General features: G+C 38.7%; 1 protein-coding gene and 1 long non-coding RNA gene across 4 annotated transcripts in view; both read right to left on the bottom strand.

Annotated features, from left to right (window-relative positions):
* LOC117576309 (mucin-4) overlaps positions 1-22869 on the bottom strand; it is a 55227-nt gene that overhangs the window by 6978 nt on the left and 25380 nt on the right. For all 3 annotated transcript variants that reach the window (XM_034260964.2, XM_052008049.1, XM_052008048.1), the window contains exons 2-4: positions 926-1563; positions 571-862; positions 13-512 (exon numbers count right to left, since the gene is read on the bottom strand). In XM_034260964.2, coding sequence (XP_034116855.2) covers positions 13-512; positions 571-862; positions 926-1563 — 1430 coding nt within the window. The remainder of the gene's footprint in view (positions 1-12; positions 513-570; positions 863-925; positions 1564-22869) is intronic.
* Positions 12940-15253, bottom strand: LOC117576312 (uncharacterized). The gene is made up of 3 exons (XR_007955475.1): positions 15006-15253; positions 13169-13271; positions 12940-13086 (listed from the first exon to the last, which is right to left on the bottom strand). It is a non-coding gene; the product is annotated as an uncharacterized LOC117576312 (long non-coding RNA).

Here is a 22869-nt window from a genome sequence, read left to right as displayed (position 1 = left end):
TCGAACCCTTACCTGGATGAGCTTTTGCTTTGCAATTGCTGTGGCTGCTGCAGTTGTTGTTGCTGCTGTTGTTGCAGCTGCAGCTGCTGTACACGCGAGCTCAGCTCTAGCTTTTGAGCCATGGCCAACTTTAGCTGCTCCTCGAGATCTTTTTTCACGCTGATCAACTCCTCCACCTGATCGTTCATCTTGGCCGCCTTAATGCGACCCGTCAACGTCTCCGCCTCCATTTCAGCCAGCTTATCGAGCAATCTGTCACGCTCCTTCCGCAGCTGCTTGATATCCTCACGATTCAGTCGATCCACCTGCTCGCGGAACTGTTGCGGCGTCATGCCACTCGCGCCACTCTTGTGCCCCTTGGCCGTGGCATCGCCCTGCTGCTGTCGCTCGTAGCTCTGCAGATGTTCGACCTCCTCGCGTAAGCGATTCGATTTGCGATGTATGACATCCAGCAGGTTGAGAAGCTCATCGTCCGACTCGGCGCAACTCAGACGATTCGATGCTATGGCGACCTACGAAATGAAATTGAATTACTACGAATTCTTAATTGATATTTAGAGTAGTACTCACAGTCATTGCACCGTTGGTGGAGGAGGCACTGTGACCCTCCTTGGAGGAACTGGTCTCCGTTGAGAAGCCGGAGTCCTGCACAACGCTGCCGTTGTTGTTCTCTCCGCTCTTTGGCTCTTTCTTGCCGCTGTGCGAATTGCTGCGACTGCGCGTCAGCGATGAGGACGACGACGGCTCGCCGCCACCTCCAGCTCCAGCAGCTGCAGTTGCGACGCCGCCCGTCGACGTCGTCGTGGACGGTTCCTTGTGCGACAATTTGCGCTTCATGCGTATGCCCGGCTCCCATTCGCGTCTGCAACGAAATACCATTAATTAAAGACTTCAATAGAATTAATTACGAGTTTCAACTACTCACCTGGCTGCTAACGAGGAGCTGCCAACGACTACGCCACCCACCGAGTGACTGCCGCCTAGAGCGCCCACCGAATTGGGCGTGGATGGTGTCGTCGACATGGAGGCCATTTTATGCTTGAGATCGGGAAACGTTTCGATGACCAGATCTCGGAATTCCAGCAGTGCGCCCACCTCATGCTGCAGCTCCTGCAGCGATTTCGTTTGCTCACTGTGTATGGGATGATGTGGATGACTGCCATAGCTGTTGCTATACGGTGCATGGTGGCTCAAATGATGATGATGATGGTGCAAATGATGTGGATATGCGGCGCCCACCACCACAGTGGCTGTCGGTGAGCTGACCATCGCACCGCCACTAGCACCAGCACCAACAACAGCACCACCGCCACCGCCAGCCATCAGATGTGGATGATGTGTGACAACGCCAGCGCTCATTGGCAGGCATTCCATGGCCCCGCTGGCCAATTCGGTGACGCGTGAGAGGCCACTGCTGTGGTTGTTAATGTGGTTGTTGATGTTGCTATTGCTGTTGCTGTTATTGTTGTTGCTGCTGTTAGTGTTGCTACTTCTGTGTTGGCTAATACAGCTGCCGTCGATCTTGCAGTTGCCATGCGTTGCGGGTAGCTCGAAACCTTCATTCTGTAAATAAACAATTGCAGAACATGTATCAAATAAATAGTTTTGTATACTCAATTGATATTGCTGCATTTTGACAGCTTAAACAAGTCAAGTTGAACTTGAAAGCAATAGTCACGTTGATCTTAAGCTAATTATTGTAATTGAGCCACAATCTAATTTGGCAATAGTTTTGACTACTGAATTTAATATAGTATTTCTAGCAGTTTTTATCAAGGTAAAGTTGTATTAATATCTTCATTCAAGTATACTTTAAATTTGAACTTTTGTGCAGAGATTTATAAATGAACATAATATGTACATATAAGAATATGAAGAGATTTCAGTCAAACAAATAAATTCAAATTTCTTTTAATTTGGTGAATTATTTTGCTGAAAATATTTACAAGAAGTGATTCTAAATAAGTCCTTATTAATGTGAACTGCAGTTAAACAACATCTTTAAAAGAATTATATCTTCATTTAATCTAATAATCTGTATAATTTGAACTCAATTGTTGACCAATTGCGAATACTTTAAGTTGGCAAACAATATTCGTTCATTTTATTGACATTCTTGCTTTGTAAACAGATTTTTAATGGAACAAAACTTTTAAAAGAATTGATATAAAATTGATCTTAATTAAATTGTTTATGAGTTTAGCTAAATGTCTATAAGAATTCTCCTTGAACTAAAATGAAAGTCCAAACTTTAAATTTAATCTTAGAGCAACTACAAACTCTTTGAGTTTACGAGTTTCAAAAGTATATATGTATAATAGTAATCAACCAATTCGTCAACTTTCGAATATAATAAATAATATTTTAAAAGAATTTGTCAAGCAATATTTAATGGCACAAGCTAATAGCTTAAGCTTAGGCTTAACTCAATTGCCAACACTTTCGGCTGGCCAATTGCTAGCGTATCTTAAAGTCCAAATCGAAGGGCTGCGAAGCCTGCAGCGCAATCGCAAAAGGCAAAAATAAGAAATAACAAAAAGCGGGCTTAGGCTAATGACTGACAAATGAAAAGAAAAATAATGTTGTTGCATTGGAAAACATTCAATTCATCATTGTGTGGCAATCTACGCTGGGGAGTTCAGGAGCAGCATAAAGCGATTAGTGAATGACATACAAATTATGATTGATGAATTGCAGAGAGAGAGAGAGAGAGAGAGACAGTAAGAGAGTGAGAGGGGGGAAGAGAGCAAGAGCAAGCAAATAAGCGAACGCTGGTGACCCGTGGAGAAAATTGTAGCAAAAGTGCAGCAACAATCATCGATGCATGCTGCTAGCAATTTGTGACAATCACGTTGTTTGTTTCGCCTCATGACTATCGAACTCGAACTCAGACTGAGACTCAGACTCATACTCGAACTCTAGCTTCAACTTGCAGTATTCATACTCTCGTATTCGTACGTGTGTGAGTGCAAACTAGAACGAAGTAAAAGTCATTTAGTATTGCAGCTGCTGCTGTTGTTTTGCTGGCGAATGGTTTAAGCAAATGTCACAAACGCTTTCACTAGGCGAGAAACATTCTCGCCAATACTTTCACAGAGTCGCAGTATAAAACGCTATCTTCCTGCTAGTATATATTGATCAAACAAACAAGTGCGCTATAAATATGCATCGCTGTGTCATAAACATAAAGATAAAAAAGAGCACAAGGCAATTGCAATCGAAGAAGTTGTTGCATGCCGCTTGATTGACTGCAGATTGATGCTTGATTGCATTGGCAAAATACAAAATGAAAAAAAAACAAAACGCAGTTGGGTCAGTTTAATGGCAAAACAAAAAAAGCTAAAAACACATTGCAAATGAAGCATGACAAATGGCCCACATTCGACATTGCTGCTGGGCCATTATTTAACAGCTAATTACAAGAGTGAATAGACAGAGCGACGGGCCAGGAAGCAAAACTCATAATTTTATATCGCATTGCATAAGCATAATGCACTTTGTTATATCTCTTTTTTTTGTACAATTTTTTATTATTATTTTTTAGCCCTGTCAGATGTGGCCGCTTTGCCTGTGGAGCGTGGCGAATGCGAAGTCATGGGAAGCACAACCCAAGCAAGCCAACGACAAGCTAGTTGGCTCTGACTTCAATAGCCATATTGAAGATCGTGTAATTATATAGTAAAATCCATTGTCAACCACGAAATTGAGACCGAACAATTGAAATGTCGCCGCTGTCAGTCAAGTCAAGTGAAGTTAAGTCAAAAGCGCTCAATGTCGCCCTCTTGATGACTGAGACAAGCCAAGTTTTTATTTTTTATTTTTATTTTGAGAGTTTTCTATGATTTCTATTTTCAGTTGTGCGTTCAATTAGCCAAGTGAAGTTTGGCCTTTGGCCCATAGTCAGTCGGTTCCTAATTATCTAACATACTCATATATAAATAATAAAACTTTATAAAGCAAAAAAAGATATATATAGCGACACACACAAGTGTTTTCTTGTCACTCGCTGCGAGGCGTTTCGTATCTCTTCGTTTCAAGCTGCGCCTCTTCGCCAAATGCTATAAATGAAGACTCTCCATAAGAGGCGTCATCAGCATCGTCATCGTCATCATGATGATTGTCGTGGGCGCAAAACTGTCGTCTGTTTGCTGCCACGCATTGCTGAGTCTGAGTCTTGCAGCTCAATTGGGTTCATAATGATGATCATCATCATCATTATGATTGTGAGCCATGACAGACGCAAAAAAAAAAATAAAAAGAAGAGATGTACTCCACAGCACTTGGCGCTGTGAAGCCGCTCAATTAAGCCTGCCCACCACTTCGAGGCAGCTGCCACACACTACAGCAAGCAGCAAGCAGCTGGTTGGGATCTTGCCACATGAGTCAGTTGTTGTGCTGTTAGATTGGAAATCATCGCAGCCAACGCATGGAAAATTCTATTCGCCAACAATATAACAGTCGCGTTACTTCTCTATTTTTTATGTTGACAAGACATGCGAGCCGTTTAAGTGATTATTTATAGAAATACTCGTTAATACCGCGTACCTGCTTTTGATATTGTGCCTTGCACTGTACCAGACACAAAAGCCATTAATAATATACAACTAACAACAAACAAATACACACACACACACACACAAATAAACAACTGTAAGGCGTATGGCACAATAGCAGCGACAACTGCACATAATTAAAACAAATGATTAAAAAACTGTTTCGATGAGAAACAGAAAAGAAGAAACTTGCTGTCGATTTGAAGAACTTTTGTCAGTCATCGAAAAGCATAGAAAATAGAAATAAAAATAATAAAGAATACTAGAAACAAGCAACTGTTGTTAGACAAAGCTAGCTGAAACTTTCAATAGAAAGAAACAGTAAGCTTTTAGTTGAGAGAGAAAGAGATTAAAAGAATCAAACAAACGAGGATTTTTATGTATTTCCTTCATTAAGGTTCAAGGTAGCTTTTGAGACAGTTAGACAAACTTCTGCTTTAAATAAAACAAGTAACAAGGCGCGCTTGACGATGAGATACTCGAATAAAAGCAAATATACCAAATTAATATACCACAAAATACTAAAATATATCAAATGTTATAGTTGGTTTATTGATATAATTCTATATTCAAAATATACCGAATTAATATACCGCAAAAATACTAAAATATACTATAATCGGTAGATTTATATAGTCCTACATTCAAAATATACTATAGAAGTGAAAATATACCTCATTGTCAGCCAAACCTACATTATGCGTAGTGAGTGTATAAAGTTAGCTTTTGGCCAAGTTAGACAAACTTTTGCCTAAAATCGAAATCTTTAAAGGAGAATCTTTCCCAACTTTCCGTCTAACCTGCATAACTGTCAATTGCAATTGACATTTTATGCAACTTATTTGAAGATTAAATAAGCAATTTGTGCACAAGCTGCCGGTGCTGTCTGATTTCTTTGGTAAGGCCTCGAAAATCGATAGACACAAGCGCAACGAATGCCAGAGCTCAACATTTGCCGAGCACATTTAACTGTGACAATTGATTTGTTGTTTTGACTTTGTACCAAACCCCGCCAACCGCCTCCCGCCGCCCGCGTCGCGACATTTCTTTTGCCTACCCTTCAACAGTTGGCTTGGCATGTAATGTTTGATCGATTTTAGGGGCTACACATTGCGGTTTCTCTTTCTTAAGCGCGCACCACATAGCGTATACGTAACGTGTCTGTTTATATGCCACGCTCCAACTAGCAAAAAACAACGAAAAACAAAATATTTTCACTGCGCTTCTACTGCTGAAAATTTCTATTTTGCTTTTACCCCCATTGTTTACAGTGATTACAATTCGTGTGGTCTCAAGAAATTTCTACTTTTGTGCTTTGCCCGTTGTTGTTTGTTCGATGATATTCGAATGGGCTTTGCATATGCATATGCAAAGCTTGAAGTTGAAGTGCAAGACAGCGCACTTTTCAATTAGTGAAACGTTTGCATAACACACAAACACACACACACACACACACAGTCGCATTTAAAGCCGAACTTAGTGTCTTGTAATGCATTTTGGAGCGTTTATTAATTGCATTAGCTGCTGCTACATGACTTATAGCATTTTGAAGAGTCGTTGCACATTCGACTACGCCAATCTATGTAATTTTCATTTTCATTTTCAATTCAAATTCAATTTGAATGCAGTTTCTATGTTGGCGTTGTTGTTGTTTTGTTGGGTTTGGCCAAGCTCTGACGCAACTTTTTTTTTTTTTTGTTTTTCTCGAGAGCTTAGAGCTGAGGCCACACTTCAATTCATGTTGCTGGGGCGGGTCCAGAGCTGAGGCTGGGCCATTGTGCGTTTTGTAGCAACTACCAAACAACAACAACAACAACAGCAACAGCAACATTAGTGTAGGCCATATTAAAAGACAATTGCATGTGGCTGCAATCTAAACATCTGCGCGACTTCATAAGCCACACCATAAGAGAGAGAGACCCATAGACACTGTCATTAGTTGCCATTAGTTTGTCGTTTCGTTGTCGTTGTCGACTATTATTTATTTATTTATCTGTCTTTTTTTATGTAATTTTTATAATTCTGAGCCCATTAACAATATTAACGAAAACAAAACAACAACAACAACTACTACAAAAATGAGTGTGCAGCTTGCAACATGTTTCAACAACATATGTGGCAATCGCCAGAAAAGACCAAAACCAAATAACAACCAACAAACCGACCAGCAGCAACATCAACTGCCGACAATTGTCTTATGTGTTGTGTTGTGTTGTGTGCATTTTGGCTTTTGGCGTCTTTTTTTTTTTGGGGTTTGTGTTGGTAATCGTCGCACTCAAGCGACGCAAGTGTTGTAATTAAATTAACAATTTTTCGACACTTTTACACAAAAAGCGCCCCAAAACACACACATCTAGAGAGATTGTAAAGCAGTTACAACAGTTACTACATTCAACATCCCAAATTACAACAAATTACTAGCAAAACAACAGCTGAAACATCTGTTGCAATGCCAAAAAAAAAATCATTGGACAAAAGTGACGAAGCGCCTGTTTTTTCCTGACTTTTTGATTTTGTTTCTACTCGTATAATTATGCAGGTTATTTAATTTGACTTATTAATGTTGATTTACTTGTTTGCTTACTTAACGCAAATTATGAAAATTACTTTTGATTGTGCTGCCAAGTGGCAGCCGAAGGCTAAATATTTTTGGTGTTTGACTTTTGATTTCCAAGGAAGCAACACCTTTGAAGTGGCGAAGCACTCACACAATGAACTCAATTTCACATAAGTATAAAGCAATTAAGAATAGAACTTTGAACTTCTCGCTTTTTATTATAATGATGACTTCAGCTAGCTAATTAACTCCAAAAATTATTGCCATTTGCATAGCAAGTCACTTTGCTGAGAACTTTTTGGCAAAGTAATTTGTTTTAATTCAGGATGTGAGAAGCTTTAAATTTAGATACAACACATGCAAATGTTTTAATTTTAGAAGCAAACTTCAATTTGTTTAAGGCAACTCTTAACTTTGTAAGCACATTAAGAAAGCTGCAACAAGTTTGCAAAGAAAGGCTGCAAGTCAATTTTGCAGCCCATTTCACACTCTCTAACTTTTTTAAGCAGAACTTTTAAGATGAACTTGCTGAAAGACTTTTGCATTCAAGACATGAATGTTTACAGCTCAGTTCACTTCAGTCTCGAATGCTGTTTGCGAAATAAGTAGGAGTTGTTTAAGCCACAAAATCGATTTAAATGCATTGCAACATGTTAATCTAACTTTTTTGGGGGCTGCAACAAATATAGTTCAAATCTCAGATTTCTTTTACTTTATTTTGTATTTTTTTTGGTTGTCTCTCTTTACTTTATCCCATAAATCAGTACGCTTTATGCACGACTGTCACTGCCAAAGACTGTCCGCCAACTGACCAAACAACAACTTGATAAACTACAGAGTGTTTTTTGGCCCGTTAGTTTAAACTAAAAAAAAAACGAAAAGATTGCCAAGTCAGACTATAAAAATTATGTAATTCCAGGCTACAAAAATGTTCCGCGAAACTACGAACAAAAAATTAATTAAGCACATAAATTATGCAGTCCAGACATTTTGGCCAAAGTTATTAACAACTTGGTTAACACATAATAAGGCGCCAAGCCAGCGCAAGCTTTAAATTGTGTTGTTTGCTGTTAGTTTGGCCAGTTCGAAATTAATTAACTGTTTTATAGTTTTAATTGCAGTTTTGGGCATTTTCAATTTCGTTTCGTTTGGGGTCTCTCGTGTTTTACTTTCGCTTGAGTTTTTCTTGATAAACGCTCATAAATTGAACGATATCAATTCCCTGGCCTGACCCTCTGTCAATATCGCAGCAATCGTATCCGTATCCTTTGGGGACAAACAACTCCTGCCTGCCTGCCTGTCTGTCTGCTGTTGCTGCTATTGGCCATGTTCAAAAGTGGCCCCCGTGATGTTGACAGTCGTTGTTGCTGTCGTTGGTGTTGTTGTTGCTGTCGATGTCTGTTGTGGCCAACGGGCACACCTCTTGCTGTCCATTTGCCAACGATTTCTAATCGATTTTCCGACGCTGCCAGCTAAACATGTGAAAACGGCCACTAGCCAAATGGCCTAAAAGGCATATATAAAAGGCATTTAGTATATAGCATGCTTTGTAGTATGTGCCTAGTTTCTTCGTATATAAACGTTTTAACTTTGGTCAATATTCCATTTGTTGCCACAAAGCACTTTCACACTCTTGTTGCGCTGCTCGTTCTGCCAATTAGCATTTGGCCACAATAATTTTGCCAGCAACCGGAAGTTGTTCGCTTTTTGACAACTTTACACGTCTTTAATTACCAAGAGAGCTGGCCAATAATCAAACAAACACAACCTGCTCCGCCCCTTTCGTGACCTGTGTTGGCTCTCACCTTTGTCTCTTTTGGCGCTTGCATAGAATTTTGAAATTGTTTTGTTTGCCGAACAGCGACGAGTCTGTCCTAAATAGACAACACGCCCTTTTCCGCATTACTTGGCTTGCATTTAATTTTGCTGTTCATTGCACTTTTACAATGGCAAACAACCGACAACCAACAACAGGCAACAAAATAGCCAAGTTTGCTTTTGTTGTTGGTTCGTTGGAGTTACGAGTGTACGAATACGTGCCCCGTCGCTTTTAATGTGCCAATGACTGCATGATTGTGCGATTATGCATCCAGCTAAACAACAATCTGTCAATGCATCCAACCAGAGCGACAAACAGTGAGACAACATTTGGATGGACTGGCAGCCACCCAAGCGATTAATCTATCTATCCATCTATCTATCTATCTATCGTATCTCTCTCTCTCTCTCGCTGAGTGTGTGTGTCTCTATATAATCACAGTTCAGTTTCGTTTCGTTTCGCGCCATCGTCGTCGTCGTCGTTTTGTCAATCTGCCAACATCCGGTACGTTTCACTTTCCGACTCTGATTTATTTTGTATAAAATACGAGTACATATTATACTTATTTATTATGTGCAGTTTGTCAGCGCCATAAGCCCAGCCCCGATCCAAACCGATCCGTTTGCCGATCGTATCGCCAGCTGCGCCCACCTGCCACAAGATATTGCATTTGCTGTGCGCGACCAAAAATGGCAACGTTATATCAAAGCGCATTGAATTGCTTTATACGGCGAAGCTTATCAGTCGTTGCCTGATAAAGTTAGCAAAACGTTTTGTGCCATTTTAACTTGGCCAACCGGCGATAATGACTGCAGTGCGATATACACGATAAGTTCCATGACTCACGTCAACACATTTAAAGCGCGCTAGGAAATAACAAAAAAAATTGTTATTGTGGCCAACTGTTGATTGCTGCGCTGAACGTGTGGTAATCAAATTATTCTCTTTGCAAAGATGGTGGCACAAAAAATCTGATTAAACCCCAGCAAAAGCCTTTAAAAGCCACACATTTAATATCGGTTTGCTGTATGTGTTTCCTGTTGACTGGAACACTTTATTTTTTTATGTTCAAGAATAAAACGATTTAAGCTGTATTTCCTCTAGACTTCTTTGTGGGTTTTATTTCGATATTTTTTTCTGGCGTAAAACTACAATTGCGCTTCTGGTTTTTGTTTTTGGTCGAAGAACTTGACAAAAAGATATTATGTACACAATACTAAGACAACTTGGTTTTTAAGCTAGAATTTATGTGGAGTTTAAGGTTTTCAACTTCTTTAAGTGCTTACGATTTAGTTAAAATTGCCGTGAAGCGTCATGACATGACTTTGGTGTTAGATATTTTTAACTTCTTTAAAAACTCATGAATTAGTTCAAACGGCCTTGAATCTTAGAAAATGTAATATTAAGTATACGTCAACTTAATTTTGGTGTTAAATTCTTTCTAAATTAGATTTTTGTAAACTTTTTAGCTTCTTTACATACTCAAGAGTTACTTAAAATAGCTGTGAACCATATAAAATATAATATTACGTATACGTCATTGTAAAACTTTCAAAGTTTTTCAACGCTAAGCTTGTCTTCTCTTAAAGCTAAATTTCCCTTGAACCATATCAAATGTATTACATCTCAATCTGCACTGACTAATAATTAGCACTTTACGACGAGACACAAGTGTCTTTTCAATGACTTTTTGCCGTGATTGCCCAACACATTAAATGCGAGTTGCACAACCCTGTTGTGTTTGTGTTTTACAACACTCGGTGTTCGTAAACAATTCGCAACACTTTTACTTAATTTAACGCGCAAACAAATTCAGTTTTCATGGTCACGTTGTAGGAGACAGTGGCAAAAAAAAAAACAAAACAAAGTGGCAGAGAGACTTGTGACAGCCGCAATCTGTCAACAAGTTGTGGCTAAGAATAGGCGCAGCAGCAGCAGACGGAAATCTCTCGGCTAAATTGCGTATACGACATGTTGTAGCTTGTTAGGTTTCTGGGTGTGTGTTTGTGTGTGTGTGTGTAAGAGCAATAAAACTCTCTCGCTTTTAACAACATGTGACAAATTTTTATCACCTCGTCTTACTGCTGACCAAAAGAGAGTTGTTAGCCAAATGGCCGAATGACAGTCGGCGCGTGATCTTTGACCTGACAAACAGTCGGCAAAGGTACGAGGGTAGAGCATGGGTGTAAAACAGCATATATATATATAGTATATATATAACTTCATATATATGAGCATATGCATATGGCCCGCAGCTTTGTTTGAGTTGTTGTTGTTGCCGCGCACAAAGACAAAACAACAGAAGAAAAAAAAAACTTTCACTTTGTCATCGGAGAGCAGCAGAAAAAAATAAAAAACAAGCGTTAAAAATTTTATTTTTATTTTTGTACGTTATTTTCTGTTTAATGCACAAACGAAAAAAAGGCAGCAGAGCCAATGCTCAAAATATGAGCAAATAATGAGCTTAGAAAATTTTACGAGCCCAGCCGCTGGCCAAGTGAGCAGTCGACATGCAAATGGAGCAGCAGCAACAACGGCAGCGGCAGCGTCAAACGGCATTTTGTGGCATGCCGCAAATTGTGCTAGAGAGAGAGAGAGAAAGAGAGATAGCTAGGCCAACAAGCAAGCTGAAAAAAAACCGCCATTTCACCCATTACGAATTGGCGATTGGCATATCGGACAATTGGCCAGGGCCACAGATGAAGAGAGCGGAGGGAGGGAAGGCAAATCAAAGCGCCGATAAACGATGTTGGTGTGAAATGGCATCGCTGCCCCGCAGAGATAACAGCGACAGCGATGAATTATGGGCCATGACGCTTTTATGGTCTTTAGCCATTAAAACTGATTTCCATTGTCTGTGCATTTGTGCACATTTTTCGGTTTTCGGTTTTGCGGCCACAGCGTTATTCCATCCGCCCCGAAAACTGTGAAAATAATCAAAATAGCTTTACTTCGTTTGCCAAAAATATAAAAAAAAGCAACAACAGTTGGCTCTTTAAAATGCGTGAGATATCGTGAAGATGTAAAGCTTTGAGTGGGTTTAACACAGCGACAGCAGATAGAAACAAAAAGAAAACTTGTGAAGATCATTAGACAAGCTCTTTGTGTTACGACATTTGCCTTGGGCTGATGAAGATAGCGATTGCAAGAAGTCAATACTGCCAACTGCCAACTGGCAACAGTTAAAGCAACATCATCAGCTAGCTCTATTGAGGAACCAGAATAAGCACAGACAAATAACGAAAAACTGGTTTCGACACAACACTCATACAATTTATTAAACAAAAGTGAGCGACAACTATTCATTCTCCTCCCCAAAACAGAACAAACTTGGCAAACAAAATCAAGATCAATTAAGAACCCAAAGAGTTTATGCTATATAAAGTAAAGAACTCGTTTCAACCAATCATCGGATGATCTTTTTTCTTTCCAAATGAAAGTATTATTTTAAATGTCAAAAACGAGCAATTCCAATTGAGAATTATTAGTTGTTCTTTGCGCTAATGAATTAATCACATTTATCTTGAACTGAGCAAAAAAACTTCTCAGCCAATTCAGATCAATAGGCCAAAAGCTTGTTGCACTGGAGAAAGCAGATCAACAGATTAACAACGCTGCAAACAAGGTTAAAAGTTCACTCGAAACTCGGCGAAAAAAAAACAAAAATATAAAATAAAACAAGATCAATGGCACTCAAATGAGATTAAGCCTGAGTTAAAGCAGCAAACATACACATATGAAGCCATAACTCACGGGGTTTTCCTTTGCCGCAAAAAAAAACAAAAGCAACCAAAAAACAAAAAGCCTTAAAAAATATATCACAAAAATTGACAAGCAACACGCGACATGCGGCAGGGGGCAAATCATAAGTGCAAATCGTGGCACTTAAAAGTGATTTCAAGCAAATTTATTAACGCAATTATTTGATTACATTAAACGTTTTCGCTGGCCGCAAGCGGCAAGCTACCAAATTTGGTAAAAATGACAAGTCATACATTAGATGTGAGCAACTAACTACGACTATTATAATGTATATTATAGGCCGATATCTTTTACATATGTATTTATGTAGTTTACAATCAATTTAACTGTCTGCCATATTTTCTATTTGTGGCAATGATCGCCGCCGTCAGCCAACTCGGATTTCATCTGTGTAACTGAAGCGAATTTACATAATTTTCGTCGCATACCCTGTAAAATGAGAGTGTAGGGTATATAAACTACTCAATGATTACTCACATTTATTGCAGAGCATTTGCTTAGTTGTGCTTTGAGTTTTTTTTTAGGTTTGCCATATTTATTCCCCGCTTGTGCAGCCCACATTTGGCTCTAGCCTCGTTTACTTTACGGTATATATCCAATCCAATTTCCATTCAATGCGAATTCAATTGAATTGCCAAAGGGAGGAGAGGGAAGAAAGAGAACTGCTATTTTTGTTGTTGTTGTTGTATAGTATTGTGTGCGGCTTCGTCGTCTGGCAGTTTGTGTGTTTCATAAATGGTCTGATGGTTAATTTTTCGTATGCTTGATTGTCACATGGATTATTATGTTTTGCTATTTGCTATTTGCCGGGTTTGAGAGAAGGAAATTTATAGCTCCGACATTTGGGCCGACATATATGGGCCGAGGCATTGTGTCAATGGAGGATTCAGTTAGCTACGTAGCTCGTTGACTGACAATTATTAATGGCAACAATTTAATTTAATTATGGGAAAGGTTTGTTTTCTGTTTCTTCTATGCATGTGTGCCTCGCTTTTGTCGCGTTTGATAAATGACAGTTGAAGCATTCGCTAAATGCGTTTGAATCGTATTCGAAACAGCAAAATTATATTTACTGGAAAACTTTACTACAAGATAGTTTAGCGTAGTGCAGTGGCTTCCGGTCATTAAAATGTTAGCTAATTATAATGTGAATACAACATTAAACTAATCATTTATGAGCATAATAAAAAATGGTAAAACCAAGCGCAAAAATGTGAAGGTTAAGTAAACAAAAACAGGTACAACAAATCGACAAGTATTTAAGTAATTTGCATAAAAATCGCCACCAACAACAACTATGTATATACTATATATAAATACTACAAGTATATAAACTACTATATACTATATATAAATACTACAAGTATATAAACTACTAATTGGATCGATTTGAACCGGTCAATCGCAATTTGCAACAGCGTTTTCATCGCTGCAACAAAATTAATAACAACTTTTCACTTTTTGCAACGGAAAATGTCACTCAAAGTCAAATCGGAAAAAATGTTCCATCGACCAAACAACGATAAAAAAAAGAAAAAAGAAAACTTGTAGCAAACTTTTGTGCAAATCTGAAGGATAACGCAATAAAAAAAAAGTAGTTGAAAGCCAAAAATTAATGGCCAAAATGTTTGAAGTTTGAGGACGTAGGTTTTATGTCAGATTTCAGTCAATGCCAAGCAAAGCGCATAAGACATAAGTTACAACCAGCTGATGATGAATGGTATTTTCATTAAAATTAATCAAACTGCCGGCGGGCCAAAAATTCAAAGCCAAATCACAAACAGACAACGAGCTGTGTGAAAGTGAAATTCTGCGTGGCGACAAGGTGTTAATGAAGAAGTGAAAATGCCATAACAGAGAGAATCATAAGTCGCAGTTGAGCCGGACTAAAGACGGAAATAAGCACAAAACCGCTTTCAAAAAGAGATGCAATGGGAAAGTGCAATCAGAATAAAGAACCTTTCCACACAGTTGAAAGCGAGTTGTCAGCACTCCTTCTCGTAACTGAACTGTAACTAAACTCGAAGTGAAAACCACAATTTGACAGCGAATTTGCTTGATAAGCCGTGCGCTCAGCTGCATTGAGCTGAACAACTGTTTAAAATCCGCCTCTTGATGATAGATGGCATTGCTGTAGACACAACACAGCTGTGGCAACGCCTAAAATGAGTCTTGAATCTCGCTTAGTGCCATTGTCTCGTCGTCGTCGTCGTGTCTCTTTCTCAAGGCCTTGGACACATGACTGTCATTGCTTCAGTCTAAATTGTGGCTAAATGCAGTTAATGCCACTCGGCAATACACATTTAATAATTACCAGTTATTACGATGCAGAGAGTCTTGGAAACAATGGGGTAACAACGCCTGCAACTTTTGTTTTTTTGGGGGCGTGCAACTTCAACTCGAAAACTTATAAATTTATAGAACTTGCAAATCAGTCATTTTGGAGAAGGGAAGCCCCATACTCACACACACACACACACACACACACTGACAGAACTTTTGCACCTTTCAAAAGAGACTAACAAAAAATAATAATTAAAAAAAAAGCTTTTCAAAGGCGGCAACGCAAAATTAAAACCACAACAAAAATAAAACTAAGGCAAAAAACACAAAGCACAGCTGTTGACCAGCTTGTTGTTGGTGTTGTTGTTGTCTTTTTGTATTGTTTAATAATCTGATATTACGTTGGGGATTTAATATTGTTGTTGTTGTTGTTGGTTTTTGTGTTTGTGGCTGCTGTTTCGATTGGCAGCCAGACAATGACCTTTTAGCATGCCGCTTCAGTGCTCATTCAATTGAGTATTTCTTACAAGCCACTTCAATACAATATGAATACCTAGCTGAATAGTTTTATACCTCGGCTATTGAATATTCAATTTAAAAATGCAGTTTTTTTTTGTTTTTTTTTGTTTGCTTTTGCGCAATTTGTACGTTTTGAATGATTTCTGTGTCGTGATTTGCGGTGGCAAATATTGTTTTTGCTGTTGCTTTGTTTTTAATTCAAATTTAAACATTAATTTCTGGCCATGCAAACAAAGCTTGCGAATTAATTGAGCAGCTGGCTGCCGCTTTTATTTATTATTATTATTATTATTAGTACTGGTAGTTTTATACTATTTTATTTGTGTGTCTATGATTTGCAGCCGCATTTTTCATAAGCTTTTGTTTGTGTTCGAAAAGACAACATGCAATCATCAATTGTTTTTCTCTCAGTCAATAAAGCAGTTTTTCAGTTTTATCAACAGCAACTTTTGCAGGTGAATCGTCGCCTTGGACGCGTCCGCCGCTGGGTGTTGTAATTGCCCGGCTATTAATAATGATTACCAGCAAATGCGATGCCTGTTCGCTGATTAGCTGGCTGACATTTTGCAGCAACAGCAGCAGCAGCGACAACAGAGCAGCAGCTATAGCAACCAAGTCAGTGCTATTTATGTTACGGCTACTCTCTTATTTATAGACATGATGGCGTGCTAATTCTGCGCCACGTCTCCCGAGGCAACAAACATGCGAGTTACGAGCTGCGTTAGCCGCTGGCAACATGGCGAAACAACTTGCAACAGGCCAGGCAACAGGCAAAATAAATAAAACTCACAACTGAAATGAGTTCAGGCAACTGGGCGACAACGGGGCGTATGAACAACAATGGCACAAAAGCCGGAACAACAAGAGCATCTGCTGCTGCTGTTGTTGCTGCTGCTGATTAGCACAAAGGCAACAGTCGAGATTTTGAGAAAAATCCAAAAGCAAAACGCATGTTGAATACGCTTTATAAATACAATTTGAATATACTGAAATGTAATTGTTAGCAAGCAAGAAAACAAAACAAAACAGTGCGGTATATTATTGTTGAAATATACCGAATAAATATACCGAAAAAATACCTAAATGAACCGAAGACTACACTAGGTATATCTATATACTACAATTCAAATACCATTGCTTGCAAAATATACCATAGTGTGTAAAATATACCATATAAAAGAGGCTTTTATATTCAACATTTCATTGCATACTTTTTATTGACAATTTCAGACCTTCAGATCTCTACCATACTACTACAATAAAAATATACCAAATAGAAAAAAATATACCATCGATTGCAAAATATACCATATAAAAAAGCTTATAAAAATGTTTAGAGTTTTATGTTTATTCAACATTTTATTGAATATTTTTTATTGAGAAACGCAGACCTCAAGATCTCTTCATTATACCCTATTTACAGCAGGGCAATCGCAAAATAAAGTTATTATTGCAACAGACGAAGGCAGTAAAAATCGCACAAAAATTTGCAAAGTGAAAATATTTCAGCAATTTCTACGAGTTACATTGGCCTTCTTCTTCTTCTTGTCGTTTGTTAATGTTGTTTGTGTTGTGGTTGTTGGTTGTTTGTTGCTTTTGTTGTTGCACATCTACATGCACATTGTACATGTTTATGTATTTATGCTCCATGCAGTTCGCCGCGTAATTTGCATGCCGAACGCAGAGAAACAATAAAATTAAACAAATGACTAAAAAACAAAACATAAAAAAGAAATGCAACTTGGCAGCTAATAAGCCACAACTACAACAATAATTTAACCACAGCCAGCAGCAAAGATCACTGAACTTTTTGTAGTTGTAATTTTTTTCCATACTTCCATATATTTTTCATGTCTTGTGTTGTCGTTTTCTTGTGCTTGCAAGAAAGTGAAAATGACATTTTGACCGATGACGTCACGTGGTTTTTATTGTCACTTTAGTTCTCATAGAGCCACATTTTGATATATATTTTTTTTATAAATTTCTTAACATACCAAAAAATCTTTAATTCAGTTTTTTTCGAATTGTGAAAATGTCGTGAGTGGAGTATGGCACGTTTTCCATCATTAAAAATGATGATGATGTGATTAATGCAATGACACTACAATGCCTGACACTTCACGTGTGACACATAGCCAAAAAAAATAACATGAGATAAAAGGAAAACAGATGCAATTGTGTGTGTGTTAGCCCAGTTATTAGGCATGCAAGGTGTGTGCTGTTAATTAACACCTCAGAAATCAACACGAGTTGGTCTTTAATTAAAAACGCAAATTAGTGGGTATCTGGCAGTCGATGCGAAGGCGGAAATGCGGCGCTTAGTCACAAGAGATGTTGACGCATGCAAATGAACCGGCTGAATAATGTGGCTGCCATGGCCACAAACAATGCTGCTTGCTTACAACAAGCAACAGAAGCAGCAGCAGCAACAACGGCAGCAGCAACACGACAACAACAACAGCAACAGCAACAAACGCGTGTAAAGTTAATAAATAAAGCAAAAGTTTTTAAATAGCCGGCAAACTAACGCTTCACTCAGCTGATGACGCTGCTGCTGCTGTTAATGATGATGATGATCATCAGCGTAATAATAACGATGTTAATGCTGATGATGAGGTTCAATAAACCTGGCAGGTTGCGCGGCCAAGTGGACAAAACAGTGGCCATTGGCCAGCTTGGCAATTGCGGCTCTAACCAGCCAAGCGACCAGCCCAAGCACTTTGCTTATTAAAGTACAACACACAGGCACAGCAACAGCAACAACAACCACATCGTACATCAGGCGAAATTTATTATGATGATGTTGTGTGCATAAAGCAGCAACAACAACTACAACAACGCGTTGGGCAGCCAACAATAAGGAAAATTTATTATCGGTGCGGCATCGAACGGTTTGACTTTGGCTTTACCTTTACCTTTATGCCATGGCTATTACCAGAAACTCAGCCGAAACGGAAGGGCCAGCAAAACAATGGCAATGCAATTGTAATTCTCTCATTTTGTATTTTGTCTGGCCATTTGCCTGTTCCGCTTCAGGGCCAGAGGGAGTCCCAACATTCATTTCCCTACCAAACCGCAGCAGCAGCAGCAGCGACAACAGCGGCAGCATTATCATTATTCCGGGACAGAGTGTGACGTTGTCGCCTCGCTAAAGCTCTTAGCCCTGAGCCATATGCATATACATATATAATACAATATATATACATTCAGATAGGGAAGCGGCAAGTCACCCAATGAGCTAACCACAACAAAAGCGGCTGTTGGGAAAACTGATGCCGCCACAAAGCAGCTGCCACAGCTGGCACTTCAAAATTAAAAGCTGACAGTGGTAAAAAGGTGAAAAGCTAAAGGAAGTCAAAACCTAGGAACTAAATCAATAAGAGAGAAGCGCGAAGAAAACAACTACAGAAATACATACATATAATAAAAAAAATATTCAAATATAAATTCAAATTTGAAAGCACTTTCTTAAGGCAAAACAATAGAGTTCAAACCATATTGTAAAAAGATATAATTGGATACAACTGAAGTTGCTTTTAAATTGAAAAGTATAGGAACTACATCAATATGAGAAAAGTTACCAGATAAATATAACAAAATACACATATAAATTCAAGTGCAAAACGATGTTAAGTTGGCTAAAAATTGAAACTATAAATGCAGTTTAAATTATACTTAGCTTTAAGCCAACTATTTTATATCGCATTAGCCATTTTCTCTCATATATTCCGCATGAACTTGACGCGCATCTGTTATCTTATCTTGACTTTCAGATAACCTCAACTTTATCCAAGCATTATAATGGTTGTAACGCCTGGTGTTAGCTTTAAAGTATAGTGCTACTTCCATCGCGAAATAACAACAAATTATGGCAAAAAAAATTACATGTCTGGTAAAAAGAAGAAAAAAATAGAAATAACAACACTGTGGTTGCATTATAAACGGGCGAATGAGCAACAACCACAACAATAATACAAACATCAACAGCAACAACAACAGTAACAATTGCAGCCTCGATTGAAGGGCGCTTGTTGTTCAGATATCTATTTATATGACGAAGGCAAACGAGAGAGGGGAAAAGCAGCAACACAAGCAGCGGCAGCTTGTTGTGGGCCAATAGACAGCTGACCGCACACAGCTCGAAGAGAATTGCAACAATATGTTGCAAGCAAGTAGTACTACAACATATATGGACAATAAATATCGTAGTACGTGACAGAGCATCATTAAAATCGCTTTATGTGCATATAATAAGTCTTGATTGCCATTTACTTATTTGGAGCATTATTTAAGTTTCATTAAGACATGCTAAATGAGTTTCGAAAGTACCGAGTTCGACTGCCAACTTTGCGGTCGACTCATAGATGTATATAGTTTTATATGTAGTCAAAGTCAAAGTGAAGTCGAAGTGATTGACGCGCTTTTTACCGCTGCTGCCAAATGCGTAGCTGGAAATTAACGGGCAACACTTTCGCTTGGCCAACTCCAAGTGGCATTTCTTTTTAATTTCAAAGCCAACAAGAGCTGGCCAACAAGCGCGCGTGCAAAACAAAAAACAAAAAAAAAAAACGCCAACTTAAATATTAATTTCATTAAAGTTAATATTTTCATTAGCCGACTTTCTGATCTGCCGTCAACGATAGGCGTCGTCCCCAAGTCCCCCGAGAGAGTGAGAGATGCATGCAACATTGTTGTGACAGCCACAAGACGCATTATGATTTAATTGTGAGACTCAAAGTCGGATGAAAGTGCAACGGCTGCAAATGAAAGGATCTCAGCGATTAACAGCGCATTTTAATTGATTTGCCAAGAAATTTATGAGTTCACTCAACCCAATCTAAGATCAAGCCATTATTGTATTCGCATACCCACGATCTTTTGTTGCACAATCGAGAGCAGCCACAACCAACAGCCACAGCATCTCTCTCTTGCGATTCCATGATGTAATTCGCTTTGCAAAGCGAGCGAAGGTGAAATAGAAATCTGAAACTGCATTCGCATATGGCGCGATAGCGTTTTCGATGCGACCAACAACTACAAACAACAACTACAACCAGAGTTCCGGCATAATTTAGCACCAATTTGTGTTTGCTTTTCACTTGGCTAATGGCGCAAACAATTGGCCAGCAATATAACAACGTACGCTAAAAAGGTCATGGTAAAATTGCTAACAAAAAATTGAAATCGAAATTGCTGCATTTACGACGCGAAAGTCGAGCCAACTGCCAAACAACTGCAGTTTATATACACAGCTAGTATCTCATAGATACATCGCTGCAATCCAAACAAAACTTCCAATTGTATTATATTGCCATAGCAATCGTCGTTGACACCACCAGCAGACAAAAGGCAAGCAGCACAAGTTAACTTTGCCCATCGAGTGGTCGAAGGCCACCGAAAATGTGAACAGCTCCTGGACTAATTAGTAAACAGCAGTAAGTTTTACTGCTCATTTTCTAACTTCACTAATTGACTTAACACGCCACGCACTCTCGAGGGGAGAATAACCAAAAAAAGAGTAGGTAATCCCCAAACTATATGTCTACGCCTCTTTTTGCATACGTAAAATGCGAGTGCGAATGCGAGTCGAGTGTCAACCTTATGTCTCGCACGTATCGCATGACACATGCCAGACGCCCAACGAGATTTCCACCTGTTCCAATGCCCCAACCTGCCAGTGTTTGTTTCAATTTCGTTAACCATACAGCTCTGTCAACAGCTAAGCCATAACACGATAAGCAGCTACAGATACCAGGAAACGCAAAAGACCGAGACAACGAATGCCAAATAGATTGTCAGATAGAGAGAGAGAGAGAGAGAGATAGGCGGCTAAAGCTGAGCTAGCAACACCTGCTTAGATTGGCCAATGAATCATCTGCAGTGAGCTAACAAACCGTCCTGTGTTTGGCCAATTAGTTGTAACAACACAACTTAAAGTGGGATTAAAGAGCTTTCATATGCCTGCCCAATTATACAAGCTTTGGCTGCTTAAAAGCACTTGGAGGGATTTGTATCACTAACGAGCTTGCATGTGCTTCCAAAGCTGCTGGCAAGTGTCAAAAATATACCATTATTTTAGCCAATTAGCCAAGGCTTTGTCTGATTAAAAGCTTGTAAGAGAGTTGAAAGCTGCTTGACAGTGTCAAAGTTACTACGTTTTCAAATTAATATGACTAGATGCGCTTTAAATGTAATTTATTTGGTTACTTAAGTGACAAAGAGCTTGCATGTGCTTTCAAAGCGGATTAAAAGCTCGCAAGTGGATTTAACATCACTGAAAAACTTTCAACTGTCAAAAATATAGTATTTACCCAATTAGCCAAACTTTGTATTAATAAAGACTTCAAAGAGAGTTGAAAGCTGATTGACAGTGCCAAAGCTGCCATCTTTGCAAATTAATCTGCCCAGCAACGCATTAAATGCACTTAATTTCATAACTTGTGTTTTATAATCAACTTCCTTATGCCAAACAAAGACATTCCAACCAAAATATGATCCTGCGTAGTTAATTTCAATAAGCTTAAACACACTAACTCATTAAGAAGCTTTCCACTGGCTTAAGCTCACTTAAAGCCACACATTTTTGCGGTGTACCAAACAAGGTCGTTCCAAGTGCGCATCGATCAATGGCGATCAACGACGCATTTTAATTTGAAATGCCTTTGCTGCCTCGATAACAATTTTAAAATTCCAACACTGCACGATAATAAATATAAATAGCTTTTGAAGTAGTCAGGAAAAAAAGCCTAAACTGCGATTAGTTTTGCATTGCAATCTAATAAAATGCTGATAAAAATCGATTGTTGATTCACAGCGATGTTTGGCTTGTTTGCTTTTGCTATACATTTAACATTATTCTAGAGCTCAATTGATAATGGCTTTAAATATATAAATGAAATTGTAACACACTCTCTAAGCTGGCCCTCAATATGGCCCCAATATGTGTGTGTGTGTATAATTTAGATGTTGTCTCTGTGAGCTGCGACACATTTTGCCTCCATTCATATAAAAATATTTAAACTTGACACTGTTTGCCGTGCGATTGTTTCTCTGTCTGCTTCGACTGCCTGACTTTATTTTTTACTCTATTTGCATTTGTTGCTGTTGCTGCTGTTGAGACGGTTGACAGTTTTTCAGTTGTCAGTTTTGCTGGGCAAAAATTTGTGTATGTTTGTTTTTGGTTTTCTCAGTGCTTTTTTTTTGGCAAGCTCAACGCCCGGCAGCCCCGAAATAATAACAACTAAGAGGCCAGGCCAAAACGAATAATGGCCAGTGAAAAGCAACAACAAAAATGTTGCTTGTTTATGCTAGGTTTTTTCTATGTACTCGTATACTTGGCTCAAGGTTCATGGCTTTATTAAATTGCTTTTGCCACA

Source organism: Drosophila albomicans, chromosome 2R, assembly GCF_009650485.2.
Source record: "Drosophila albomicans strain 15112-1751.03 chromosome 2R, ASM965048v2, whole genome shotgun sequence".
NCBI classification, from domain to species: Eukaryota; Metazoa; Arthropoda; class Insecta; order Diptera; family Drosophilidae; genus Drosophila; species Drosophila albomicans.
Note: the sequence above shows the minus strand (reverse complement) of the source record. Positions and strands in the feature narration are given on the sequence as shown.